The sequence below is a fragment of the Impatiens glandulifera genome, chromosome 3 (genome assembly GCF_907164915.1).
Source record: "Impatiens glandulifera chromosome 3, dImpGla2.1, whole genome shotgun sequence".
NCBI lineage: Eukaryota > Viridiplantae > Streptophyta > Magnoliopsida > Ericales > Balsaminaceae > Impatiens > Impatiens glandulifera.
Genome location: NC_061864.1, coordinates 1091695 through 1117289, shown reverse-complemented (window position 1 = coordinate 1117289; position 25595 = coordinate 1091695). Strand labels below are relative to the sequence as shown.

General features: G+C 33.1%; 5 protein-coding genes across 5 annotated transcripts; 3 read left to right on the top strand and 2 right to left on the bottom strand.

Annotated features, from left to right (window-relative positions):
• The first annotated feature begins 1487 nt into the window (after window positions 1-1487).
• Window positions 1488-4157, top strand: LOC124930881 (D-3-phosphoglycerate dehydrogenase 1, chloroplastic-like). Its single transcript, XM_047471249.1, has 5 exons — window positions 1488-2053; window positions 2286-2662; window positions 2737-2847; window positions 2929-3024; window positions 3309-4157. The coding sequence occupies exons 1-5, from the start codon at window positions 1516-1518 to the stop codon at window positions 3981-3983; spliced, it is 1797 nt and encodes a 598-aa protein (XP_047327205.1). The 5' UTR covers window positions 1488-1515; the 3' UTR covers window positions 3984-4157.
• A 1354-nt stretch (window positions 4158-5511) lies between these two features.
• On the bottom strand, window positions 5512-8403 carry LOC124931902 (sodium/proton antiporter 2-like). Its single transcript, XM_047472481.1, has 10 exons — window positions 8025-8403; window positions 7787-7939; window positions 7578-7706; window positions 7293-7469; window positions 7113-7219; window positions 6925-7045; window positions 6656-6717; window positions 6267-6569; window positions 5889-6183; window positions 5512-5809 (listed from the first exon to the last, which is right to left on the bottom strand). Exons 1-10 carry the CDS (start codon window positions 8274-8276, stop codon window positions 5687-5689), a joined length of 1722 nt encoding a protein of 573 aa, XP_047328437.1. The 5' UTR covers window positions 8277-8403; the 3' UTR covers window positions 5512-5686.
• Window positions 8404-10216: 1813 nt separating this feature from the next.
• On the top strand, window positions 10217-11333 carry LOC124928622 (ADP-ribosylation factor 1-like). The gene is made up of 5 exons (XM_047468860.1): window positions 10217-10396; window positions 10492-10562; window positions 10642-10761; window positions 10828-10946; window positions 11016-11333. Exons 1-5 carry the CDS (start codon window positions 10249-10251, stop codon window positions 11110-11112), a joined length of 555 nt encoding a protein of 184 aa, XP_047324816.1. The 5' UTR covers window positions 10217-10248; the 3' UTR covers window positions 11113-11333.
• A 128-nt stretch (window positions 11334-11461) lies between these two features.
• On the bottom strand, window positions 11462-12722 carry LOC124928621 (receptor-like protein 31). Its single transcript, XM_047468859.1, has one exon. The coding sequence runs from the start codon at window positions 12700-12702 to the stop codon at window positions 11542-11544; it is 1161 nt and encodes a 386-aa protein (XP_047324815.1). The 5' UTR covers window positions 12703-12722; the 3' UTR covers window positions 11462-11541.
• A 4331-nt stretch (window positions 12723-17053) lies between these two features.
• LOC124928620 (skin secretory protein xP2) lies at window positions 17054-20184 on the top strand. The gene is made up of 2 exons (XM_047468858.1): window positions 17054-19030; window positions 19125-20184. Exons 1-2 carry the CDS (start codon window positions 17710-17712, stop codon window positions 19910-19912), a joined length of 2109 nt encoding a protein of 702 aa, XP_047324814.1. The 5' UTR covers window positions 17054-17709; the 3' UTR covers window positions 19913-20184.
• Window positions 20185-25595: the final 5411 nt, after the last annotated feature.

Here is a 25595-nt window from a genome sequence, read left to right as displayed (position 1 = left end):
TTATAAAGGAGATCCGTTCAATCTATTGCATTTAGATTTCGCGTAACAATTGTGTCAACTTCCATAGAGATCATGATCGAGAATCATATGTATTAGTGTTGTTGGGTTTTCTTCGAGAGATGGGAATTTTTTGATGTGAAAATGAATGGCATTTTTGTATTCAGTAGATGTTTTGCAAGTGATAGATATGTGGAAAACACCACTATTTGTCACTTTCGAGTGATCTTTCTTTTCATTTTAAATTTGTGTTATGACGTTTAGAAGCTGAAATTTGAACCATAATACATGTATTTAATCTATACAAATATTATTAAAGAGTATTATTTGTTTTGAGAGTTATAAAAGATTGTTTCAACACATTAGATTGATAAATTATTATTTAAAAAAAATAAAAGTTATTTTAACATTTTGGTTAATCCATTGAGGATGTGATTAACGAGAGTTATTAAAATAATAATGGAAATGAGCATTTTTGGTAAACATTTTGATTTGGTCTGAATTAAATTTAGATTAGATTTGAGATACTCATTTTTTTTAAAATTTATTTCCTTCAGTTTTTGTTTTTTTTTACCTTTTTTGTTTTCTTATTACTTTTTAAAAATCAAATTAAAGGAGATTATAAGTAACATGCTAGGGAATAAACAAAAATTGTATTCTTTAACTATATATTTTTATTAGCAGTAAGGTAATAAAAACATCATAGTAATGTTATTACAAATTATCAGGCAACAGCAAATTACAGGATAAATGAAAAGAAAATTAAAATATAGTAGCAACAAAATTTTGTTTTAATTATCTAATTCAATCCATATTAATAATCCATATTAATAAGTAAAATAATTTAGATAATAATCTAGATTATAATGTACATTTTATTTATTATAAAAATTATATATTTGGTTGAGAATCCCAAGTTTTTAGGATTGCTATAATATATCAAAGATTCCAAAATTTTATAATATTAAGATTTTATTCTAAAATTATAAAAAAAATATTTTGATCAATTATTTAAATAATATTATAATAAAAAAGCAATTAATTAAATTCAAATAAATCACATCAAACGAGCCCTAATTTGTCCATTTGAAAATCTCAACTAAGATTTTATAATTTTAAAATATTTAGAATTCTTTAAAATTAATTTTTGCTAGACTCGAGTGGAGGCGCACACCAACCACCAAGATTAGGTGAGATTTAGGGCTTATTTGATTTGGGGTATTGTAAGAAAATCTGGTTATATATATAATAATATTAATTTAAAAAAGAAAATTAATTAATATTTTTTTTCTTTATTTAAATAAAATATCATTATATAATTTAGAATAGTTAAATAAATAATTTAAAAGAAGAAATGAAAAGATTGATGGTAATCAAACAATTCCTTAATACAAGATTAATTGCATTTTATAGTCTTTAATCAGGTGTGTTGCGGTGTACGGTACGTGTGTATATATATATGATTGCTGGGATGGTAAACCTTGTGCACAGAGCAGAGACGAAAAATATAGTATTTCAATGGCGGCTACTTTCTCAAGCATTCTTTCAACTCCCAATGCGGGAAAGCTTACTCCAGCTTCTCTTTCATGGAAGCTTCCCGTTTCCTCCTCATTCGGCGTCGTATCTATGCCCCGTCGCGATTCCGCTCGACCTATGTTTGTCGTCTATGCGGCTGACGGCAAGCCGACGGTTCTCGTGGCGGAGAAGCTAGGAGAGGCTGGTTTGAATCTATTGAAAGATGTTGCGAATGTGGATTGTTCTTATAATTTGACTCCTGAGGAGCTATGTACTAAGATCTCGCTTTGCGACGCCTTGATTGTTCGAAGCGGGACCAAGGTATCTCGTCAGGTGTTTGAGGCTTCAGGTGGGAGGCTCAAGGTCGTCGGACGTGCTGGCGTTGGTATAGATAACGTGGATCTGGCGGCCGCGACGGAGCATGGTTGCCTCGTTGTTAACGCGCCGACCGCTAACACCATTGCTGCGGCGGAGCACGGGATCGCGCTTTTGACTGCTATGGCACGGAATATCGCGCAATCTGACGCCTCTGTCAAAGCTGGTAATGCATGTTTTCTTTGTTTTGTTATGGAGAAGAAGTTGATTGGAATGGAGTATACAAGTTATTGATTTGAATAGAATATGGAGTGGATCTTTGAATCTTAGATAGATCTGGTTTCTAAATGACCTAATATTTCATAGATACTGTTCGTGATCCAGATTTAATCATTCTGAACAACCAAAACATACAGTTTTTCCCTGTTCATTCATATATATGTATTTTGCCAATCCAGGTAAATGGCTGCGAAACAAATATGTTGGTGTTTCTCTTGTTGGGAAAACACTTGCTGTGATGGGGTTTGGAAAGGTTGGTTCTGAAGTTGCTAGGCGTGCAAAAGGGCTTGGTATGCATGTCATTTCACACGATCCTTATGCTCCTGCTGATCGTGCCCGTGCAGTTGGTGTTGAGCTTGTGAGCTTTGATGAAGCATTGGCAACTGCTGATTTCATCTCGCTTCACATGCCTCTTACTCCAACAACATCAAAGGTGCTAAATGACGAGACTTTTGCAAAGATGAAAAAAGGAGTCCGGATTATTAATGTTGCTCGTGGTGGAGTTATTGATGAAGATGCTTTAGTTAGAGCACTTGAGAGTGGCATTGTTGCTCAGGTATCATCAAATCAAAGTTGCTGTTAATTCTTCATTTTCTTTCAATCAAAAGCTAATTGAGTGTTCTTCTTCAGGCTGCTCTTGATGTTTTTACTGTAGAGCCACCGCCTAAGGATAGCAAATTGGTTCAACATGAAAATGTCATTGTAACACCTCATCTTGGTGCCAGCACAATGGAAGCTCAGGTCTGTGTGCAAGAATTACATACCAAAAATTGTCTAACAATATATATGTATTGACTCAACTGTTCTGATTTTGATCTGCAGGAAGGAGTGGCAATTGAAATTGCTGAAGCTGTTGTTGGAGCCTTACAGGGAGAGCTTGCTTCCACTGCTGTCAATGCTCCAATGGTTCCTTCTGAGGTAGTACTTTCAAACTACAATCTTATCAATTTTTTAACCTAGATCAATATCCAAATACCTTTGGTATAAAAATGTATAGATGAATTTGGAAATCATGCCACCACCTTGAAAGTGATTTGTTTAGGTGTGTGTATCTGGATCTTAGCTGAACAATAAAAGGCTTTGTTTTGTTTTGTTTGGTTTGGTTTGATATGGGTTATTTGAGATTGATTGCAAATAACATTTTTGAAAATAACCCATGTTCTATTTTTTACCCAAATAACATTTCTTGATCATCATGGCAGGTTTTGGCTGAGCTGAAACCATATGTAGAGCTAGCAGAGAAGTTGGGAAGGCTGGCTGTGCAACTAGTAACAGGAGGGAGTGGTGTAAAAGACGTAAAAGTGTCATATGCTTCTGCCCGAGCTCCGGATGACCTGGACACTAGGGTTCTCCGTGCGATGATCATAAAGGGCATAATCGAACCCATCTCGAGCACATTCGTGAACTTAGTGAACGCAGATTTCACTGCCAAGCAGAGAGGCGTGCGAATTACGGAAGAACGTGCGATGTTAGACGGTTCGCCAGAAAAGCCATTGGATTACATCCAGGTTAGTATTGCAAATGTGGAGTCGAAGTTTGCAAGCGCGTTATCATCAGATTCAGGAGATATAAAGGTGGAAGGAAAGGTTAAAGACGGTGTGCCACATTTGACAAGGGTTGGTTCGTTTGAGGTTGATGTGAGCTTGGAAGGAAGTATTATACTGTGTAGACAGGTTGATCAGCCGGGGATGATTGGAACGATTGGAAGTATTTTGGGTGAAGAGAATGTGAATGTTAGTTTTATGAGCGTTGGAAGGGTTGCTCCTAGGAAGCATGCTGTGATGGCGATTGGAGTTGATGAGCCACCGAGCAGCCAATCTTTGAAGAGGATTGGTGAGGTTCCTGCCATTGAAGAGTTTGTTTATCTCAAGTTGTGAGTGAGTAATTTCATTTCATTTCCTTCCAGTTTTGGTTTTGGTTTTGGGGATTATTATTATTGAGGCAAAATGATTAATAAGTTGTAGTGTTGTTGTTCCATCCCAATCTGGACCTTTTTTAGAGATTTTCTGAACCAATTTTCAATATAGTCCAGTCAGAAGTTACCCCTTTTTTTTGCATCTGTTTCTTATACTATCTGAATCTGATTCTCATTCTGTTGGTTTATCTTCAAATGTCTCTTGTTGGCTATTCTGTCTCATTATTCTAAAGTTTTAATATTTTGTGCCCTAGACCGGGCTCAATTCGACCAAGGCTTCCCAAATTTTAGGTTCTCGTACTATTGAGAACACTGTTAGTCGTGAAAGAATATCGACATATTAGAAGAGTCAAATAAAATTCTCGCAGTTGAAAACGTTTTCAGGCGAATTCTCAATATCGTAACAAATGCTGAACAAAATTCGTAGTTGAAGAAAATTGTTGCCAGATACGGGTTAAATATTTGGTACTGAATATTTTGGTTTTCGAATTCAAATAAGGTTTTTATTTGATTATTTTTTATTATTTATTTAAATAATTTTTTATATAGAACTATATAATTAGATAGAAAAATGGAAAAATAACTTTAAAAAACTAAAAATTTGAATAACCGAGAATAAATACCTATAGCCAAAGATGTAAGCAGTTTAGTTTTCTACTGCAGTTTTCATAAATATCAAATTATGGGTTAGGAGATTTGTATATTGGTCAGTTTTAATCTTTAGTAAAAATTGTAAAATAAAACAAAATTTACCAACAACCACCGAAGTTATCAGCTTGATAAATTTTTTTTTTAACATTTTACTAAATAATAGTAATTTGGACCATATTACAATTTTCAAATATTAAATAAAATAATATATATAGTTATTTATAAGAACAATTCTTAAAAAAAAAAGTTTTATCAAAACTAGAATTGTAAAAGTAGGTAAGCTAATGTAACATCATGAATTTACTTAAAATTATTTATCATTCATTATATAGATTTCCTGCAATCCCCTATTCATAGATTAATTTAAAAGAATAATAATTATATATTAAAAAATAACACTAAGAATAATGTATTTTATAAATATAAATTCAATTACTTTTTTGTAGAATAATATAAAATTATAAAATCAAAATAATTTATAAACCAAGTGTTTATCTCAGCCTATTTTAGTATTAAAATCATACACTCATAACATTTTTAAATAACATAATCTCATCCAACAAGGAATTTATTTCATTTAACAAGGTAAAATAAAAATGCATGTTAAAATCCCAAACCGAACCAACTCATTAAAAGAGTGGCACTCGGACCTAGTGTAGATTTAGCATCCTTTCGATCAGTATCTTTTCGATTAGAACTTTCTTCCTACCTAACTCGGTTAACCCGGTTAACTCAGGATGTTTAACCCATAATCATTGATCCAGGTGGGATAACAACTAATTTTAGTGTTTCCAGAATAACATACATACATAGTAAATGAAAACGTCAAACAAATAGAGAACAAAAACACTCATGCCCATTATTTCCATCAACAAGTGAAAATAATCAGATCAAAATTGATCATGTTCCTGAGTCCTAATTCTGAGCATTTCCCATAATCTTTATTTGAAGGGACCCTCTTTTCTTTCTTCATATCTCACTATCTATCATCTGTATATAAATATGTGTTAGAATCTATGACCCAAAATGGTAAGGAACCTGGGCTATAACTGCAGGCATATCAATGTGAGAAAGATTATGAACAGCCAAGTATGCAGCAATTCCTGCACCATAACCCGCAACTGCGAAGCCACTTACCTGCGTGAAAATAAGAATTCTTCGGTTTTTTCTTCAGAATAACATACATTAATGCTATAACAAAATATATACATATTACCTTTTTCAAGTACCAAAAGAAATCGACCTTCTCCATACCCATATAAGCAACTCCAGCAGCCGAACCTATTATAAGCATGGAACCGCCAGTTCCAGCACAATATGCAACCAACTGCCAGAACTCCGAGTCCTGAGGGAAGGAAATGAGATCATACATCCCCATTGTTGCTGCAACTAACGGAACATTGTCTATAACAGCTGAAACCACTCCTATTGCACTTGCTATCAATTCAGTGTTGTGTATATGTGCATCAAGATAATTCGCCAATTCCCTCAGTATCCCAGCTGCCTCCAGACTGTTTAAAACACAAGAAATAAATACTTATTGTTTTTGTTTCTGTATCTGGAAACAATTGGTCCAATGTCTTTGGGTGGTTACCTGCTGACAGACAACAGAATCCCGAGGAAGAAAAGAACTCCTTGAGTATCGATGCGGGATAATGCTTGTGGCACCTTCAATTTCTGCCTTTCGGGTTCTCCGTAGTGAATAGCGTCAGTTAGAATCCAAAGAAAACCAAGTCCTAGCAGTATACCCATGAATGGGGGCAACCCCGTTAAAGATTTAAAAATGGGGACGAATATCAATGCACCTACACCAACAGCAAATACTAGCTTTCCTCTTGGGGCCATTCGTTCAGATGACAAAAGATCCGATGTTTCCAATCCTTTCCCATTAACTTCACTAAACAATAATATTTACAGCTCATGATGATGAATCCATACAGTAAAAAGAAAATCACTTTCTATATAAAAAAAGAAGAAGATTACCTCGTGAATGACATTAGTGTCAATGGCACAGCCAATGATACAACAGACGGAATAACCAAGTCCTGTAAGTAAATAGAACCAATTCCTCATTTTTACAAGAATTTGTATTTTTCTTTTTTAGATCTAGAAGGCTAGCACAACAACCCACTTCAATCAAAATGCTTTCAGTGTGAATCGAACATGAGGCCTAGCCTTTTGGTTCAAGACTCTTACCCCTTGAGCTATACCCTGGTGGGTAAGACCTAAGAACTTGTATATTCTATTTATACCTTCATTGTCGGCAGTGTGGATATTTGACCATGTATCCACAACATAGTAGTAGTAACATCGCCAATAGGAGTCCATGCTCCACCAGCATTCGCGGCTATTACAACAACAGCACCTAGAAACCTAGAAACATGTTGTAACGGTTCAAATAAGGAAACTGGCAGTAGGTTATACCAAGATTCTTTCATACTTGCGATATTCTGATGGAGGTACTAGCTTCCGCAATAAGGAGACCATAACAATGGTAGAGGTAAGGTTGTCGAGGACTGAACTCAGCAAGAATGTCATAAAACCAACCTGAAAATGGATTTAATTTTCTCAAAAGGCCAGTTAGGGAAGAAGAGAACACAAAAATAAATAAAGAACGGACCACCCAAAGAAGAGTCTTTGGCTTTCTGGTGGTTATGTTGTCAGTAACCAGCTTAAATCCTTGATGAGCATCAACTATCTCAACAATGGTCATTGCACCAAGCAAGAAAAACACAATCTCGCTCACTTCAGAAGTTGCATGCGATAACTCCGAAACAGCTATATCAGTAGAAGGAGCCTTTGAAGTTTGAATAATAAAGGAAAGTCATGTCAAAAGCATAACAAAAATGTTGAAACAGAGATGTATTAAAAGGAAACTATTTAAAGTTCTAATATTGAATCTTACACCGATGCTTCTAACAAACCACAAACTCACAGCCATCAATAAACCAACCCCACTTTTATTGAATGAAAGTGATTCTTCAAAGATGATGCCTGTGTATCCTATTGCAAACAACAGTGCCATTGCCACATTCTGCATTGAAAGAAACCTTGATTTGTTCATATTGATGATTATGGTTTCAAATTAATTTCAAACCGGATAGGATGGATAACCTGATTAGCAGCAATCCATGAATGATTAATTGCAGCTGCACCAATTGCCGTAGCAGCACCAATTGCTAGTGCTTTCACTAAATCAGTCTTTGGTTGGTAAGCTGCTTCAAAATCTTTCGAGCTCGTATCGTCAACTGAAGATTGAGTCAGATCCTGAATAACCACAAAAAATTCCTAATTAATTTGTTGCAAAATAACTGCGATGTGATATTTGAAGCTATAAAGGCCATGAATCAACCTGAATCTGATTCTCCGTATTGGGTGAAGGATCCCGTTGAGACGAGGATGATCCTTGGCCTTGTGCCTTATCCTCTGCTCGCATAAGAATCCCATTGCGGCTCAGAAACCTTTGACCTCTGAGCTTCAGGAAAGATGGACCAGAATAAGGATATTGTGCGTGAGAAATCGTAGCGGGAGAGAGGCGTTGGAGCTTCTTCAGTGGGAAGGAAGCAGAAGACAGGTGGTGGGATATCGTCGGAAGTGTAGGCATGAGAGAAGTCGGAATGATGAGGTGCCGAGATGTTGCCGCCGGCGGTGAAGGAAGTGACCGGAGCCAGAGAAACGGTGATGAGTTGACTATTGAGCGAGCGATCTGGGGCCGTCAAGACAGACGGCTGTGGCCACTTCCGTTTAACGACACCAATTGCCACGTGTAAGGTTGTCTTTTTTATTCAAAATCAATTTATTATACGTTTTTATTATTTTTTCGTTTGTCAAAATGTATTTGTTACATTTTAATATTCAAAACTAATAATAATAATGTCACTTTTACTTAGATGAGAATAATATAAGAACTATAAAACGGCCGACTAACTTGTGACATCATAGATTCTGAACGAGGAATGATAGAGAGCGCGACTCTGAGACAGCGACTGGGAGCGCGATGCCTACGTGGTGTGCTACGTGGGTTGACAGGTAGAATATTCTTTTTTTATTAATTATTTTATCTCTCTTCTTATTAATTAATTTCTCTCTCCTTTTATTAAATAATTTTTCTCTCTATCTCTACAAATTAATTTATCTCATTTATCCATATTCTCACGATTATTATTTTACTCATTTATTTGATATTTACTATTTCTCGTTTAACGGTTAAAATAAATCAATAATTTACAACAAATTCTCAGATTAAATATTTTAATAATATGTTTAAATAAATTCTAAACCCTAAACCTTAAACCCTAAACTCCAAATCCTAAACTCTAAAACCTAAATATTAAATTCTAAACCCTGAACCCTAATTAATATCAATGTTGAATTATGAATTTATCTCTTTTATTTTTATTTTATTTTTATGACTTTTCAATTCTTTTATTTATCAAATATTTTTTATGGCCTCTTTTTTCTTTTTTTTATTATTTTTTTTATATTGACTTATTAATATTTTTTTAGTTTTATTACTTATAAATAAATAAATTTTTATCTAATATTTCTATTTTCACGATTAATTATTTTCTCTCTAGTAACTAATTATTAATAATAGGAGAGAGAAAATAATTAATAAAAGGAGAGAGAATATTCTACCTGTCAACCCACGTAGGCACAGCACATAGGCATCGCGCTCCCAGTCGCTGTCTCAAGTCGCGCTCTCTATCATTTTTCGTCTAAATAAATATATATATTCTCTATGAAACTTTTTTTTTTTTTAAATGACAACAACTTTCACTAATAATTTATCAAAAATAAACGTAAATTTACTGATCTTTTTTCTTTTTCTACATTATTTCGTTTTCTTATTTCTTCCACTATTTTATCATTTTTCTTTTTAAAATTTTCGGATCTATCAAACCAGATATTTATTTTTGAAATCTTCGGATCAAATACTTATATGAAACAGCCAACCCATACAGATTCATTGAAAATGATTTGTTTGCATTTTGATAATTTTCTAGAAACAATTGCACTCTTTTATATATATATAAGATTGTAGATTGCTAATCACGCTCTAGTATGTCACTTTTCAATTTTTAAGAATCAAATCGATTAGGCTACAATTTTATTATTAAATTTGACTTTTTTTTTTAGAAACTAATTATTTATGAATCTTAGTAGCAAGTGGACGAATAATGCATCGTCTGAAGAAAATACAAAAAAACAACATATTTTTGTTTGTTCGTTCTGGTTTATTTTGATAAAATGACACTTGTACCAACTTGGCATGCAACCTATAAAATATGTAAATTTGATAAATTGACTAGCTAGATTGATAAGTGGAGAAGAATAAGAAGAAGGATGATTAAATAGAGAATTATAATCCTACTTTAAATGTGCTTTCTCTCGTCCGCCAAGTAAGCATCTAATTCTCATCTTCTTCCTATATGCTGTGTCCATTTCCATCTTTGTCACGTACCATTTTTAATTTCTAGCTTCTAATTCACAAGGTTTGATAATTCCCTTCTATATATACTAAATAAGCTTGTTGTTCATAATCAAATATATATATATATAAAGAGAGAGATATAATGGGCACGGTTGCATCTCGAATGTTAAGACGTCTAGTAGCAAATAGCGATATGAAAGTCCTGATGGTCGGTCTCGACGCTTCTGGGAAGACTACCATCTTGTACAAGCTCAAGTTGGGACACATCATCGAGACTGTACCCACAATAGGTATCGCTTTTTCGTCATGCACATATATATGTTTTTTTAATGTCTATTATTTAATCATATATCATCGATATTGTTCCATTGTTTTCTTTTACAAGGGTTTAATGTTGAATCTGTAAAGTACAATAATCTAAACTTCACAGTTTGGGATGTTGGAGGACAAGATAAGGTATAAACCATGCATGCTTTTAATACTTTTATATATATGGTTTAATTGTCTCCCTTAATTAATTACAATTGGTAGGTAGATTAGGTCATTGTGGAGGCATTATTTTCAAGGGACAACTGGACTTATTTTCGTCGTAGACAGCAGTGATAGAAAAAGACTGGTGGAAGCCCGTCGCGAGTTGCATCAGATGCTGAACGCGGTTAGTATATACTTGCATTTAACTAACCATGAATTTTGCACACTAATTTTAATTACGCGATTGCAGATTGAATTAAAGGATGCGACACTACTTGTGTTTGCAAACAAGCAAGACGTTCCTCGTTGTATGACAGTGTCCGAGGTTGCAGATAAACTCGGTCTACATTCACTCACACGTCGCCAATGGTAAGATTATAATAGAAATTGTTTCTTTCTTTCCTGGACGAATATGTAATGATACAATTATATATTTAGGTATATCCAAGGTGCTTCAGCCACTTCTGGGCAAGGACTTTATGAAGGCCTTAATTGGTTATCATGTAGAACCAAGCAGCGAAAACAATTCATGTAGAATGTATTTTTCTATTTCCATGGACATTATTATTATTATTATTAATTAGAATTCAAGTCAAATAATTCAATAATATTGTATCGCCAGTTTCTTTTGAACAAGAATATCTTAGTGGGTTAGATAACAAGCACATGCTTATATCTAATTGGGTCCATCCTGTGTCATTTCATGTATAAAGGCTCTTGTTTTTTTCTTTTATAACAATAAACATCAATCCATTTATGTTATATAATATTTTAATGTTTAGGATAGTTTTTACTTAAGAATCATGTGATTAGTATTTTGAAGTAATCCTACATTAAACAAGCTCTAAATTAAGCTAATATATAATATAGTATACATTAATTAATTAATTAATTAATGGAAGCAGATACTTACCACCTTAAAGAAATAAAATGAAATCATTGACTGACAAAAGTCTGACTCTTTTCAAGACGTTGGTTTTCCACCGTAAGCTTGCCTGCAAATCGATGTCGGTTTCTGCAATTTCAAACACAGGTCCGATGAAACTGGGCAATTTCGAAGGCAGTTGTCTCCTAAACTTCCCGAAACACCTCCTTTACTTGAGAATAGCCCTTTCGGTGGCGACCCATTAAGGAAATTCCCGTCAAGGAACAATCTTTTCAATCTTTCGCTCTTTCCCAACTCAGCGGGTATGGATCCACGCAAACGGTTGTAACGAAGAGACAGAGAGGATAAAACAGGGTAAGAAGCAAAGTTCACCGGCAAATTCCCTTCTATCTTGTTAAACCCCATATCGACGGCGACTAGATCGCTCTTCCCGTTGGCGGGCTTCCAGATCTCGATAAACCTCAGGCTGTTATTGGCCAGGTTGACTTGTTGAAGAGACGGGAGGAGAAAGAACCAACCTTGGAGAGTACCGCTGAACGAATTCTCACTGAGTTCAATCACCTCGAGCTGACCGGCGCCGTCGAATGTCAATTTGGAAAGAGACCCAGAAAGGTTATTGGCTTTTATCGCGAGTTCGAGAAGGTTTAATGGAAGTTTTGGGATGGACCCGGTTAATTTGTTGTAACTCAGATCGATTCTTCTCAAATTAGAAAGTGAAACGATCGAATCGGGCAAATACCCAGAAAGGGAATTATGTGAAAGATCAAGCGATACGAGAGATTTAAGGTTCCCAATCGACGGCGGAATTGAGCCGGAGAAGGAATTGGAACGGAGGGTGAGAGTTTGAAGATTGGGAAGGGAGGAAAGAAGAGAAGGAATATTTCCGAAGAAATTATTGTCGGAGAGATCAAGAACGACAAGAGTGGAGATCTTGGAGATCATGGGAGAGAGTGTGCCGGAGTAACCGGCCGGGTCGAGGGTGATCTGGATAACCCGGAAAGGGGTTATTGAGGTATCGCAATTGACGCCGCACATGAAATGTGTGATCCGGGGAGATGCGCACGGGTCGGAGGTGAAATTCCAAGATCCGAGACATGAGTAGGAGAGAATGGTGGCCGGTTTGACGGTGGATTTAAAAGCTTGGAGGGCGGCGACGTCGGAGGGGAGAGTGAGAGAGTGGAGAGAGGAGAGAGAAAGGACAAAGAAAAAGAGAAAGAAAAGTTTAGTAAACGAAGACATGTTTGGTTTTGCGGGCGGGAAGTTGGAACAAAAGCTAGTTTACCTTGTCCCGGAGCTTGCAAATATATAATAAATTTAATTGGGTTTGTTGGATACTTGGGTTATTGCATAATAATAATCCAAACCCCACCAAATATTTAAATCATTTTTGCACGCCTAACAATAATATAAATTAATTAATAATACCATTTTGTTTAAATAACTTTGATTAGTTGATTAATTAAAAATTTTAATTGACTAATGTAGTTGAAGGTGAGAGAAGAGTAGATCAATTCTGAAGTCTCTTCACCACTCGTTGTTTTTTTGGATGCATGGTTAGTTTCTAGACGAGATGAGAAGAAATAAGGTTTTGAGGTTTCATTTGATTGCTTTTGTTTTTGTAAAACATGTATTTAATTGGTTTGTCCAAATTTGTGTTTATTGTTGTTTTGGTTTCAGCTGATTTGTTATGATTTACTAGATATCTTGTGATTGTTTATACGGACGTGGTCATGAGCATGTTCCATGTTTGAGGTTTTGTTTTCGTCTCGTTCCCTTTGGGTTTTTGTATTTTTGCTGGTAGTTTTGGGAATCGTATTTCGATTCGGTTTCTCTTGACAGCGTTGGACATGACGAAAAACAGTTTTTTTTATCGATGTATTGGTACTTGAGCCTCATTTCTTTGGTTTTGTGGGGCTAGTTGTAACTGGTTTGTTTCGGAATATCATCCTTTTGGTGGGGATGAGCTTTGTTTGATGTCAGCATAACAATTTTATTCTGTTGATATTTTTTATTTATGTATTTTTTATTTTTTTATTAAAACAAAAATAAAGTGGAAAATGTATTATCTATCTAAAAGATGAAAGAGCACTTATTTAAAGATGAAACTTGTTCGAATCGTTTGCAAATTGTGGGTATTATGTTTGCCAAAAAAAAAAACTATTATTATTTTTTATATATGTAATCAAAATATATAAAAGATTGTATGAAGTAAAAGAAAGTGAGATTAAAAATTTGAGCAAACTTTAGGGTAAAATTTGGCAAGGACACAAAATCTAATATAGATTCATGATTACTTTTGAAGTTGGACTTGTGGTGGCCCAGTTAAGTCTATTTCTTATAAGTTATGAATTATGATTTCTCAACTATATGATAAAACACAATAAATTAATTATATTAGTTGTCTAACCACTAAGTTGTTTCATCAACAGACAAAATCAAAATTTATTTTAAGTCTAAATTTAGACAGTTCATCTATTGATTGAGATTGTTTACACTTTACACTATCTCAATATATTTCTAACATAGATTCATGATTGGAACAACTTTTAATGGATTTCTCTGGACCTCCATTACAAAATGGATATCTTCAATGTTTTGTTTGAAGGATTTAATAGAGAATAAAATTATAGAAGATGGTCATTCAAAATTTATCTATCAAATAATATTATTTAATGTTTTTATTAGGATTTATAAAAATATATAACTAGGTGTCTAATTTCTAAGAGGAGGTTGTCGGTTGGATGGCGTCTAAAAAGAGAAAAAAAAAAAAAAAGTATTAATGGATATATTTGGTTTTATAATTTATGTTGTATTTTTTTAAAAAAAGGACCAATTTGTATTCAACCTAAAAACATACAAATACATCTGACTTTTTCGTTTATTTTTTTTTTCTGGGAAAGGAAATGCAAATCAAGCTGATACCAGTTTCTCTGGGTCTGGTCACAATCAACCGTACTCGGTTCTTAGAAAAGCTTAATTGAAATGGGATCCACCCAAATTGAAGAAAAGTTTGTACTATAATTCTTCAATATATCATCCACATAAATTTGATGAAGGACTCAAATATATATAGATTTAGATGGGTTCGGTGGCTCATATGGTTGTTGTTCATGCACATTTAATGCTCACTTTCGCCTTTCCCCATATCACTGGCTGGTTTACAACAATGGGTAAGTCTTACTTTCATATTGTGATCATAATGATGGTGGTCTAATTGTCGTTGAATATTCTCATTGAGATGAAAGGTGTCTCAATAGTCAATTCTAATGGAGAGATAATGGGCCCTCATCCATTACACTGTTAATAATATTGGAATGGCAAGTTTCATTAATTTTTATATTACTTTGTTTGTTTTTGGCCCAGTGAACACCATGTGTTTGATGAAATGTCTAGTTCTTTTTTGTCCAGTGAAAAGTCATAAAAATATCATCTTACCTTTTTCGTACCACCAGCACCCAACTCCACTCATTCCATTAGTAGTCCTTTCATTATGTCTCCACTTATTTCCATCTCTATTCACACATTGTAGTGAAATCAGTCATTTAGCTTTTCTCACTTTCTTCTTAAGAAAACAAATAAAATAAAATTTATCAATTCCTACTACAATCCTTCATGAGTCGGATTTCAACTTCTCTTTCATGAAGATGTTCATGTCCCTGATCATATGTTCAGCCACCACTTTGAAGCTGGGTTAGATGTTGATTAGTTGGACCTTGAGGTTCTCAATTGTACTAAGCTGAGACTTCTTTTTATTTGTCTGGATTTACATGTGTAGGAAAAAATAGCTGGATAAATTCAAATGTGGCTTTTCACTCGATACCTTGTATTTATTGAAAGTTGAGTAGTAAGAAACACCAAATAGACTGTTTTGAATGTTAATTCATGACTTTAAAACCTGGCAGGAAATGATTCTTGTACAAGGCCTAAAGCTCGACAACATCCAAACTGGAATATACACCATCTATTGCTTACCACTTTAGACTGATTGGGGGATGAGGGATCACCAATTAAATGCATCCTTGTCAGTGATGGGTAAATTGCAATCTTATCAATATTTTATCTTCTCTTTAATTTGATTACTTCTCAACTAGTTGAATATCTGTTTTATTTATTTATTTTCTAAAAGCTTTCTTTTATTGATAATAGCTCAAATATGTGTTTACATTCTATGTATTTGTCTCTATTTATAGATTCCTTGAGATTATTCTATAAACTATTTACAGCAACAATAATAAATGTAAAAGAAAAAACTGCAAAACTAACTGCCAATTAACCTTCTGTACCAATCTGGTTTATCAAAAAAATGTCCATTTACCAAATTTAATACTGCTTTTCATCAGCACCATAATAGTGGCTTTAGAAACAAACAAACCAGTATCTTGAATTATATCAAAAATGTATTTAGTTTGATTAATTTAGATCCCATCTTTAGTTCTTGCAATCTCAAGACCTAAAAAGTACTTAGCTTCTCGCAAGTTCTTGATGGTGAACATCCTATGAAGATATACTTTAACAGCTTGAATATCTACCAAACTGTTAACTGTAATCAATGCATCATTAACATATAGAATTAAGGCAGTAAACATACTTCCAGTTTGTTTGATAAATAAACATGTATCAAAATATGATTGTTGAAATTAAACTCCAAGTTCCATTGTCTAGAAGCGTGTTTCAAGCCATAAAGATTTTCGAACAATTTGCAAACTTGTTCTGTTTTTGCTTTAAGGTATCCTTGTGGAGGTACAATATATACCACTTTAATCTTCATCATCAAAATCATGTAGAAACGCATTATTAATGTCTTGATGGTGGAGACTCATATTTCAGTGATAGAACATAGAAACTCATGTTCACAAGGTAATGAGTTTGAGTTTCACACCCGAACCATTTTCAACAAGGAATAAAAAAATCAAGACTTTGCAGCTGTAATAGCTAAGAGAATTCAAATTGTTACCAACTTTGTCTCCCGAGAGAAACTAGCACTAGCATTATAATCAACTCCTTGTTGATTGTAGCCTTTTGCAACCGACCTGGCCTTATGTCCATCAACCTTGCCATCTAGTTTTGGTTTGAACTTTACTTTATATATCCATCTTGAATCAATTGTTGTATTTCCTTGCCGTATATCAACAAACGACATAGTATCATTCTGCTACAGGGCCTTCAGTTCATTATTCATTGCCTCCAGTCAATTGTTATCTGTTTGTGCCTGATTATAATTATAAGACTTTGTTTCATAAACACTTGAAATGTTAGACAAAAAATCATATAAGAAGCATCCAAACATGATGTTTTTTGAAAGGGAAAGGATGATGGAATATAAGGAAAAAATAGGTGAATATTTGATGCAGGCAATGTGTAACGGATATAAATTGTATTGATCCAATAAATCCTTCAAGATTATAGTTGTAACAATTAAATCCTATTAGTATTAATTAGAATTTTCAATGTAGTTAATTAATTAGTTAGTTAAAAACTACCTTTTATAAATAGTTTTTGTATTAAATTTATGGGTTTGAAGAAATAATAGTTTCATTACTTTGAGTTGTATTCTTCTTGGTCGCATTTTATTCTTTTATTGACATCGCATCCCCTCTTGATCATTCATCTTCTTTCATATCGTTTCTACGACCAACTTTGGAAGTGTCGTAACTTTGAAAACGAATCGTAACATAATGATACATTGGAATTTACATTTTAACAAATTCATCTTTGTCTTTATTCTTGTACCGGAAATTACTAAGGTTAAAACTTTATTGGGTTGGTTGGTTTGGGAATAAAGAAAGGAATAAACATTGAACATTGTAGATTGAAGATTGCTGTGACCTGAATTATAGAATGACAGAGTGTGATGGAGTACACCTGAATAAGCCTTTTTGGGGTTTAGGAGTAAGGAGTAGTTCATCCATGGATGCCAGCCGGCCGGCCAATCCTAGATTGAGAAATGATAAATTTGCATGTATGGAGTGTTGTGTGAGATTAGATGCTTCTTGTGGATTGTGATTCTTTCTGCTCAAGGTATTTCACCTTTTTTGCGGTAAAGGTGTTTCTTTTTGTTTGAATATTAAGTGATGTATTTGACTTGAATAGCCCATCACGTGTAGCCTTATTTATTCTATGTTGGGGGTCCTCTATAAAATGAAATGGGACTCGATCACCAATTGTATCAAATAAGATCCATCCATTATACTATTCTTGACTCAACCTTACCTTGACCTGATCTTCTCTTCTCTTCGCTTTGACAAAATGGCGTGGACTTGTTGGTTTATAACGGTGCTATTATTACCTATAATGGTGGCTGTAGTTGTCACAGCCCAGCCACCCGGGATACTAATTCCTAGCAATTCTCATTGTGACGTTGGAAAGTTCAAGATTTGTAAGAACTTGGTTCATGTTTGTCCCAAGTTTTGCGGTCCTAGCGGAGGTTGCACAACCGAATGCCAATCTTGCAAACCCATTTGCAATGACGGCTCCTTTCCGCCACCCGAGTCTGACGACTCACCTTCTCCACCCGAGTCCGACAACTCACCTCCTCCACCCGAGTCTCACAACTCGCCTCCACCACCCGAGTCTCACGACGACTCACCTTCTCCACCCGAGTCTCACGACGACTCACCTCCGACTCCCGAATCTCACAAATCGCCTCCACCACCCGAGTCTCACGACGACTCACCTTCTCCACCCGAGTCTCACAAATCACCTCCGCCTCCCGAGTCTCATGACGATTCACCTCCCACACCCGAGTCTCATAACTCACCTCCGCCACCCGAGTCTCACAACTATCCTCCGCCATCCCAGTCTCATGACGACTCACCTCCAACTCCAGTCAATCCTCCCATCACCCACAGCCCTCCTCCACCACCCAAGTCCGACGAGTCACCTCCAACTCCAGTCAATCCACCAACCACCCATAGCCCTCCTCCACCACCCGAGTCTGACAACTCACCTCCGATCACCCATAGCCCTCCTCCGCCACCCGAGTCTGACAACTCACCTCCGATCACCCATAGCCCTCCTCCGCCAACTGAGTCTCACGACTCTCCTCCAACTCCAGTCAGCCCTCCGATCACTCATAGCCCTCCTCCACCAACTGAGTCTCATGACTCACCTCCAACTCCAGTCAGCCCTCCGATCACTCATAGCCCTCCTCCACCAACTGAATCTCACGACTCCCCTCCAACTCCAGTCAGCCCTCCTCCGCCAACCCAGGCTGACGACTCACCTCCAACTCCAGTCAATCCTCCGATCACCCATATCCCTCCTCCGCCATCTTCTACACCTACTCCGACCACCACGCATAGCCCTCCTCCGCCATCTTCGACACCTACTCCGACCACCACCCATAGCCCTCCTCCTCCATCATCTACCCCCACTCCGACCACCCATAGCCCTTCTCCGCCATCGTCTACACCCACTCCGTCCACCCATAGCCCTCCTAAAGGTTCCGGAAAGAAGAAATCAAAGTGCAAGAACAAAAATTCAGAGTGTTACAATGTAGAGTATGTCTGCCCTGAAGCTTGTCCAGGTGGATGTCAAGTGGATTGCAAATCTTGCAAACCTGTTTGCAGTAAGCTATATATCTATCTTAATTCACCTATATGTTCCTATTTCTCAATATTACTGTAATATATATATAGCTAACATCCTCGACCCCTTTACAGATTGTGACAAGCCAGGAGCAGTATGCCAGGACCCTCGTTTCATCGGAGCCGACGGCATCACTTTCTACTTCCACGGCAAGAAAGACAGGGAATTCTGCCTAGTCTCCGACACAAACCTCCACATTAACGGTCACTTCATCGGAAAACGAGACCCAACCATGACCCGAGATTTCACCTGGGTTGAATCCATCGGTATCCTCTTCAACAACCACAAGATGTTCCTGGGCGCCAAAAAGACAGCTGCATGGGACGATCTGAACGACCGTCTGGCAATCACCTTTGACGGAGAACCAATATTCCTTCAGGATAGAGAAGGCGCGAGTTGGCAACCGGAATATTCGTCTCAGGCTGTCTCCATCACGAGAATCGCGTCGTCGGCTAATAGCGTCGTGGTTGAGGTAGAAGGAAATTTTAGAATCACGGTGAAGGTGGTGCCCATAACCGAAGAAGATTCTAGGGTTCATAATTACGGTATAACAAAAGACGATTGCTTCGCTCATCTTGATTTGAGCTTCAAATTCTTGTCTTTGAGTGGAGACGTTGACGGCGTATTGGGTCGGACTTACGCGAGTGATTATGTTAGCAAAGTGAATATGAGCAAAGCCATGCCGGTGGTGGGAGGTGAGAAAGAGTTTATAACGTCAAGCCTCTTTGCCGCCGATTGCTCTGCGTCTCGCTTTGTCGGCGAGCAAAAGAAAGTGTCCAGCGGATTGGGTATGGAATTTCCTAGCTTGTCCTGCGGCGGCGATCACATTGAAGGAGGTGCAGGGGTTGTCTGCAAGAGGTGAGCAGCGGTCGCCGGCGGCCGACCGGAGAGAAACATTACTATTATTATTATTATTACTACTACTACTACGAATTACATACAATAAGAGATGGAAGCGATGGTCGGCGTCCTAATGGTACGAGCCATGTGCTTTAACAAAAATAAATAAATAAATAAATATGCACGAGCAGCAGCTAGCGATGGTGGTCGGCGTCCTAATGGATCGGGTCCCATTTCAAGAATTTAAGGAATAATTAATTATTATTCATTTACTCTGTCAATTAATCATTGTTTGATTATTCAACCAGCAATATATTTGTCTCCTCTTCCTTTTATTATTATTATTGAGGTTATATAAAAATATATATATATATATATATATATATATAATTCATGAAAATATATTTGTTATTAAATATTTACTTAAAATTAACTTCAAGTGCTTTTGATTCAGGGTTTATTTTAAGCATTTGACGCTTACGACGAAACAGTCTGATACATAATAATTTAAGCCCAATTTTCTCATTTATTTATCTTCCCATAGAAAAAAACTTATTATAAATTGAATGAAGCATCCCCTCCATATCAATTAGTCTAGCAAAAAATTTGTTCCAAGAAATCCATTATTAGTCAAAGATGTCAGAATTTTTTTCAGATTTTATTTTGTCATTATCAAATTCTGTGAACTAATTTAGGTTGACTTAAATAAAGGTTAACTAAATTAAATAAAAAAATTAATTAGAAGGTTAGGCAAGTTGTTATTATTATTATTAACTTCTTTTTTACGGGTCAACTGAACCTTATTAGATGGTGCATTTAATTTGAAGTAAAACTAATCCAAACTGGAAAAACATGTATTCAACATATTTATTATCAAATTAATTAGGATTAAATAAATGAATTAATCAGTTTCTCCTAAAAATATATGAACTAATATTAACTTTTTTTTCTTTCTAAATAATTGAATTATTTAATGTTTTAGTTATTAATATTTATTTATTCTCATATTTATTTAAATTATTATTATTCATATATTTAATTTTATATTTTTGTATGATAAGAAAAGTTATTAAAATAATTTTAGAATGGTATTTTGTATTTTAATTCTTTTTAAATTAGTATGTAAACACGTAAATATAAATTTTTAATAAGCATATAGATAGAGGGTCCGTCAATCCTAGGAGATAATTTCGTTTGTTTTGGCAGCAGAGAAAATGACCGCTCTTGAGAATAGTTTTCTAGCCCACAACGGATCGGTTCATAACCAACAGCCCACTGAAGTCGTAAAATGCGTGGCAGTGATCGAAACAAGCTGGCGACGAAGAGAAGGTTAGTCTTCAATGAATGAAATCGAGAAAAAAGGGTTTGGAACTCTTACGTATTCGATGAATGAATCCGTTTATAGTCGTTGAATGGAGCCACTTTGGAAAACACCAAATATGTATATGTTTTAAAAATATTCAACTCATTTTATTTGTTAACTCTTAATATATTTGATTAGTTTTAACTTTTAAATGCTTAGTTTATTTATTTATTTATTTTTTATAATAATATTTAATAATTTATATAATATTATAAATATTTAGATATATTATTTATTTATAATAATATTAATCATTTTTTTTTATAAATTATCTATAATAAATAAATACTATACAATTATATATTTATAGTTTTAATAGTTTTATTCCAAATAATTTTGAATATTTTATTACTTAAAATTTTAAATATTAATAAATTATTTAAATTAAAAATAAATTAAAAATAAATTGGTTTTTATAAACTTTTATTAATATATAATTTTAATATTTAATTAAAATAAAATATAAATAAATAAAAGATAGAACATCACTCATTAGCAAAATATACAAAATATAGATAAAATGGTTGCATTTGCATAGAAGTGTTCGGTTGTTCCACACATGCAGTTTCTCTACATTAATCTTTTTCTCATTTAAAAGTTGAGTTTAATTTAATGTAAATATTTATTAATTAAAAAATATATATTTATTTATTCACTAATACATACATATATTTATATTAAAATATAAACCTATATTATTATAATAATTAATTAATTTAATAAATATGTATAATTAATTAATGATTAAAAAAATTAGAATATAGAGAATAAATAAATAAATAAAAAGTCCCCATTGAAAAATATATAGAATAGAAATAAAAAAGAAAAGACATAACAGTAAGTTGAAATATTTGAGTAATGAGGTACAAAGAAAATGCGTTTAAACATAAACGATTCTTTGATTTTATTTTGACAATTTGTTACTTAATAGTAGGTTGGGAAGTTATTAATTTTTTTTTTTAAAGGATTTATGAGTTCATAGACATATTTAAGAATTCGTATATATGGTAAGTTTTGTCCCATTTTTTATTTTTTTTTTATGAATTAGATAAACAAATAATAAATTAAATTAAAAAATTAAAATATGATAAAGTTATGTCTTTCTATTTTTTATGTTATACTTTGTTATTGTGTTGATTATTTACCAACTTATAAGGTAACGTCCTTATTCGTATTTGGGTTTTTCAAATAATCCAATAAAATCAATTATCACATCACTCCCTCTTTCATCCATCCAATCAATCAATTCATTAATTAAAATACTAAAATATCATCTATTTTAAATTATTATTTATTTTATTTATATATATGAATACTCTTTAAATTTTTTTAACAAAAAAACATTATTATTTCTTCAAAATCATCACCCATAATCATTATATTCTCTCTCCAGATTATTTAAATAACCTGAAATAAACAAAGCCTAAAACAAATTAACCCTTACGGCAATTTTTTGTTTTATAAGCTGGACTTATATTTTTGGATGAAAACTAAGTCCCTGGTATAGAAATTTATAGTCATTGTATTATAATTATTTCATCATGTTATATTACTTTCAGATCTAACTAAATATTTATATATGTCAATAAATAATCTCAAAATTAGGATTCACGGGTTTCAGTTTTGTAATACTGGACTGGAATGGAATGGAATTGTATCATGTGGGACCAAACCATTCCACTTAAGCTTGTTTGATCATGGGTATTTTAGGTATTTTTTTGTTTTATTTTGTAATTTAAGAAATTAGTATAATCTTATAATAGTCATTTCTCACTTCAGCTATTTTGAGTGAAAATTCAACTCTAACCATGGTACTGTTGCACATAATTATTATTTTTATCGTTAGATTATTTATTTTATCAACTAAAATATTAAATATTTTTATTTTATTATTATTAAATTTAAATTAAAAATAAAAAAATTTAAAAATTTATTTTTAACTGACCTCAAATAACTTATTTTCTTAATCAAATTTGAAAATAAAAAATCTTTAAAAAACACAATATCAAACCAGTTTTTAGTGAGCATAGGTTGTTTTCTATTTATAATATATATATATATATATATATATATATATATATATATATATATATATATATATTAAATATAGGAAACGAATATGATCAAGAACTTTAACTTTCATTTTATTTAAAAGGTTGAGATGAGATTCAATATTTTTAGTCTCTTAAAGACCCTTTTACATGGTAAGTAATGAGACTATTAAAGTATCTCTACCTATACACAAAATCTTAATTTTGATTGTCTTTTATATATATATATTATTTAATATTTTAATTTGTTATATAAATATAAAGTGAGAATATTTTATATATTTTAGTTAATAATTTAAACGCCGATGAAATGAATAAATAACACAACAAATGATGGGATATATATATAATTATAATGATGCTTAGTTTTGAAAGTTTCTAGATTTTCGGGTCGAGAACTGTGGTTAATTTGAATATATATACGTGAAAGTAAATGTATACTTGAATCGGATTGTGGGTTGACCTGCCCATAAACTTAAAACGAATAAAAATAAAATTAAAAATGTTATAGGTATGTTTCGAACTTAACCTAACAAAAACAAATACAACTCTTTAATCAACTAAGCTAATAAGACTTTATATTTTAAATATAACACCAAATTTGATGAACACACGATGTTTTAACCATAAAAGTTAAACTTTTTAACTGAGAATAAATTAAAAATGCTATCATATTTTCACCAATTTTTTTTATTTTTTATTTTTATATTCTGTATGTGATAATCATCATTCAGTTGAGCAACCATGACCATGATCTTGTAGTAGTGGTTGATGTACTTGGGAGATGGTTTATAATTGATTGAAATGATAAGGGGTTCCGCTCGAACATAAATAGGAAAAGTATATAATGATTATTTGTAATTGGATGCATGCATGGATGGTGTGAAGAACTTTATTAATTCATTTATTATTCAAAGCTAGACAGTACGTACTAGTTTTCAATTAATTAATTAAATAGTTCACATGATTCATGAAATGTATACATGATATATATATTAATGTCATATGATGACCACATTAATTGCAAATACTTTAGTGTATTGGGGTTGAGTTGAATTATTTAATTTCATCAATATTAATGAAATGATCAGCTGCTGGTGACCTTGATAGGGGACCATATTCAGTAGTACTGCCAGAACAGAACAGATGACAGGAAAATCCATTGATGGATGTTGGAGAAGTTGCAATTAGCAATAACTTCTGATCGATCGATCGATCGATCTGGATGATCATATGAAATTATTATGAATATTCATGAATCATGATCATGATCACGCCAAGAGTGTGTATTGTGTAATGTACGTAGATGGTAGATGATGATGATCAGAATCAGAGAATTGATGAATGATGAATGATGGTGATTCTTCACATATATATATATATATATATATATATATATATATATATATATATATATATATATATATAATTGGTCCACACTTGGTTTGATTCAGAATTGAGGCAGCAGAGGAAGAAGAAGAACTGTCTCTACTAATTGCTCTACCCCAATCACCATATATTCAGAAACCAGCCCATCCCGGCCCACCACGCATTATATATGCAACTTTTTATTTTATTATCATCAATTAAACATCTCACTTTTTTAATTATTTTTCATTTTTAGGTTGATAAAACATTTAAGATGAAGAATTAGAATTTTTATTTTAATTGTAATTGTAATTGTAATTTCAAAATTTATTTTTTATATATTTTTTAAATAAAAATATATTATTATTTTTTCATTTATAATATTTCCGTATTAAATTGATATTTTTTATTTAAATGTTGAACCAATATTTTATTTTATTTTGAATTTAGAAAATTAACATGCTGATTGATATATTTTTTTTAATTTAGTAAATTATCAGGTTGAATCGATATATTTTTTTCATGAGAAACAATTTTAAACAAAAACTCTTGATACTTGAATTATTCTAATAATTATGTCAAATAAATATCTTAATAATATAAATAATATTTAAATTGTGTTTATTGTACATAAGAATTTGAATTGAATTACTGATAATTTTTGTGAAATTATAATTTCAATATCAATTATAATTCCAATTGAACCCTCAAATATTTTTACCAAAAAATATTCAACCTCTAAAAATTACTATCACTCAAAAATTTTTAAATAAGTTTAATATTTTTTTGAGGTTTGAATTTATTAAATAACTCAACTAAAACATTATATATATATAATATATATATATATATATACTTAATTCATTAACTACAATATTAAAATATCATCTTTTTTAATTTATTTTATTATTATTATATATTAA

What these genes read in the sequence shown, in the direction of transcription:
- LOC124928620 (XM_047468858.1), top strand. Translation starts at nt 17,710, where the DNA reads ATGGCGTGGACTTGTTGGTTTATAACGGTGCTATTATTACCTATAATG. An exon ending in ATCTTGCAAACCTGTTTGCA is followed by an intron (nt 19,031 to 19,124) that starts GTAAGCTATATA and finishes ACCCCTTTACAG; the next exon opens with ATTGTGACAAGCCAGGAGCA.
- LOC124928622 (XM_047468860.1), top strand. Translation starts at nt 10,249, where the DNA reads ATGGGCACGGTTGCATCTCGAATGTTAAGACGTCTAGTAGCAAATAGC. An exon ending in ATGTTGGAGGACAAGATAAG is followed by an intron (nt 10,563 to 10,641) that starts GTATAAACCATG and finishes ATTGGTAGGTAG; the next exon opens with ATTAGGTCATTGTGGAGGCA. An exon ending in TGCATCAGATGCTGAACGCG is followed by an intron (nt 10,762 to 10,827) that starts GTTAGTATATAC and finishes ACGCGATTGCAG; the next exon opens with ATTGAATTAAAGGATGCGAC.
- LOC124930881 (XM_047471249.1), top strand. Translation starts at nt 1,516, where the DNA reads ATGGCGGCTACTTTCTCAAGCATTCTTTCAACTCCCAATGCGGGAAAG. An exon ending in CCAGCACAATGGAAGCTCAG is followed by an intron (nt 2,848 to 2,928) that starts GTCTGTGTGCAA and finishes TTTGATCTGCAG; the next exon opens with GAAGGAGTGGCAATTGAAAT. An exon ending in CTCCAATGGTTCCTTCTGAG is followed by an intron (nt 3,025 to 3,308) that starts GTAGTACTTTCA and finishes TCATCATGGCAG; the next exon opens with GTTTTGGCTGAGCTGAAACC.
- LOC124931902 (XM_047472481.1), bottom strand. Translation starts at nt 8,276, where the DNA reads ATGCCTACACTTCCGACGATATCCCACCACCTGTCTTCTGCTTCCTTC. An exon ending in CAAAGACTCTTCTTTGGGTG is followed by an intron (nt 7,220 to 7,292) that starts GTCCGTTCTTTA and finishes ATCCATTTTCAG; the next exon opens with GTTGGTTTTATGACATTCTT. An exon ending in CCTCCATCAGAATATCGCAA is followed by an intron (nt 7,046 to 7,112) that starts GTATGAAAGAAT and finishes ACATGTTTCTAG; the next exon opens with GTTTCTAGGTGCTGTTGTTG.
- LOC124928621 (XM_047468859.1), bottom strand. Translation starts at nt 12,702, where the DNA reads ATGTCTTCGTTTACTAAACTTTTCTTTCTCTTTTTCTTTGTCCTTTCT.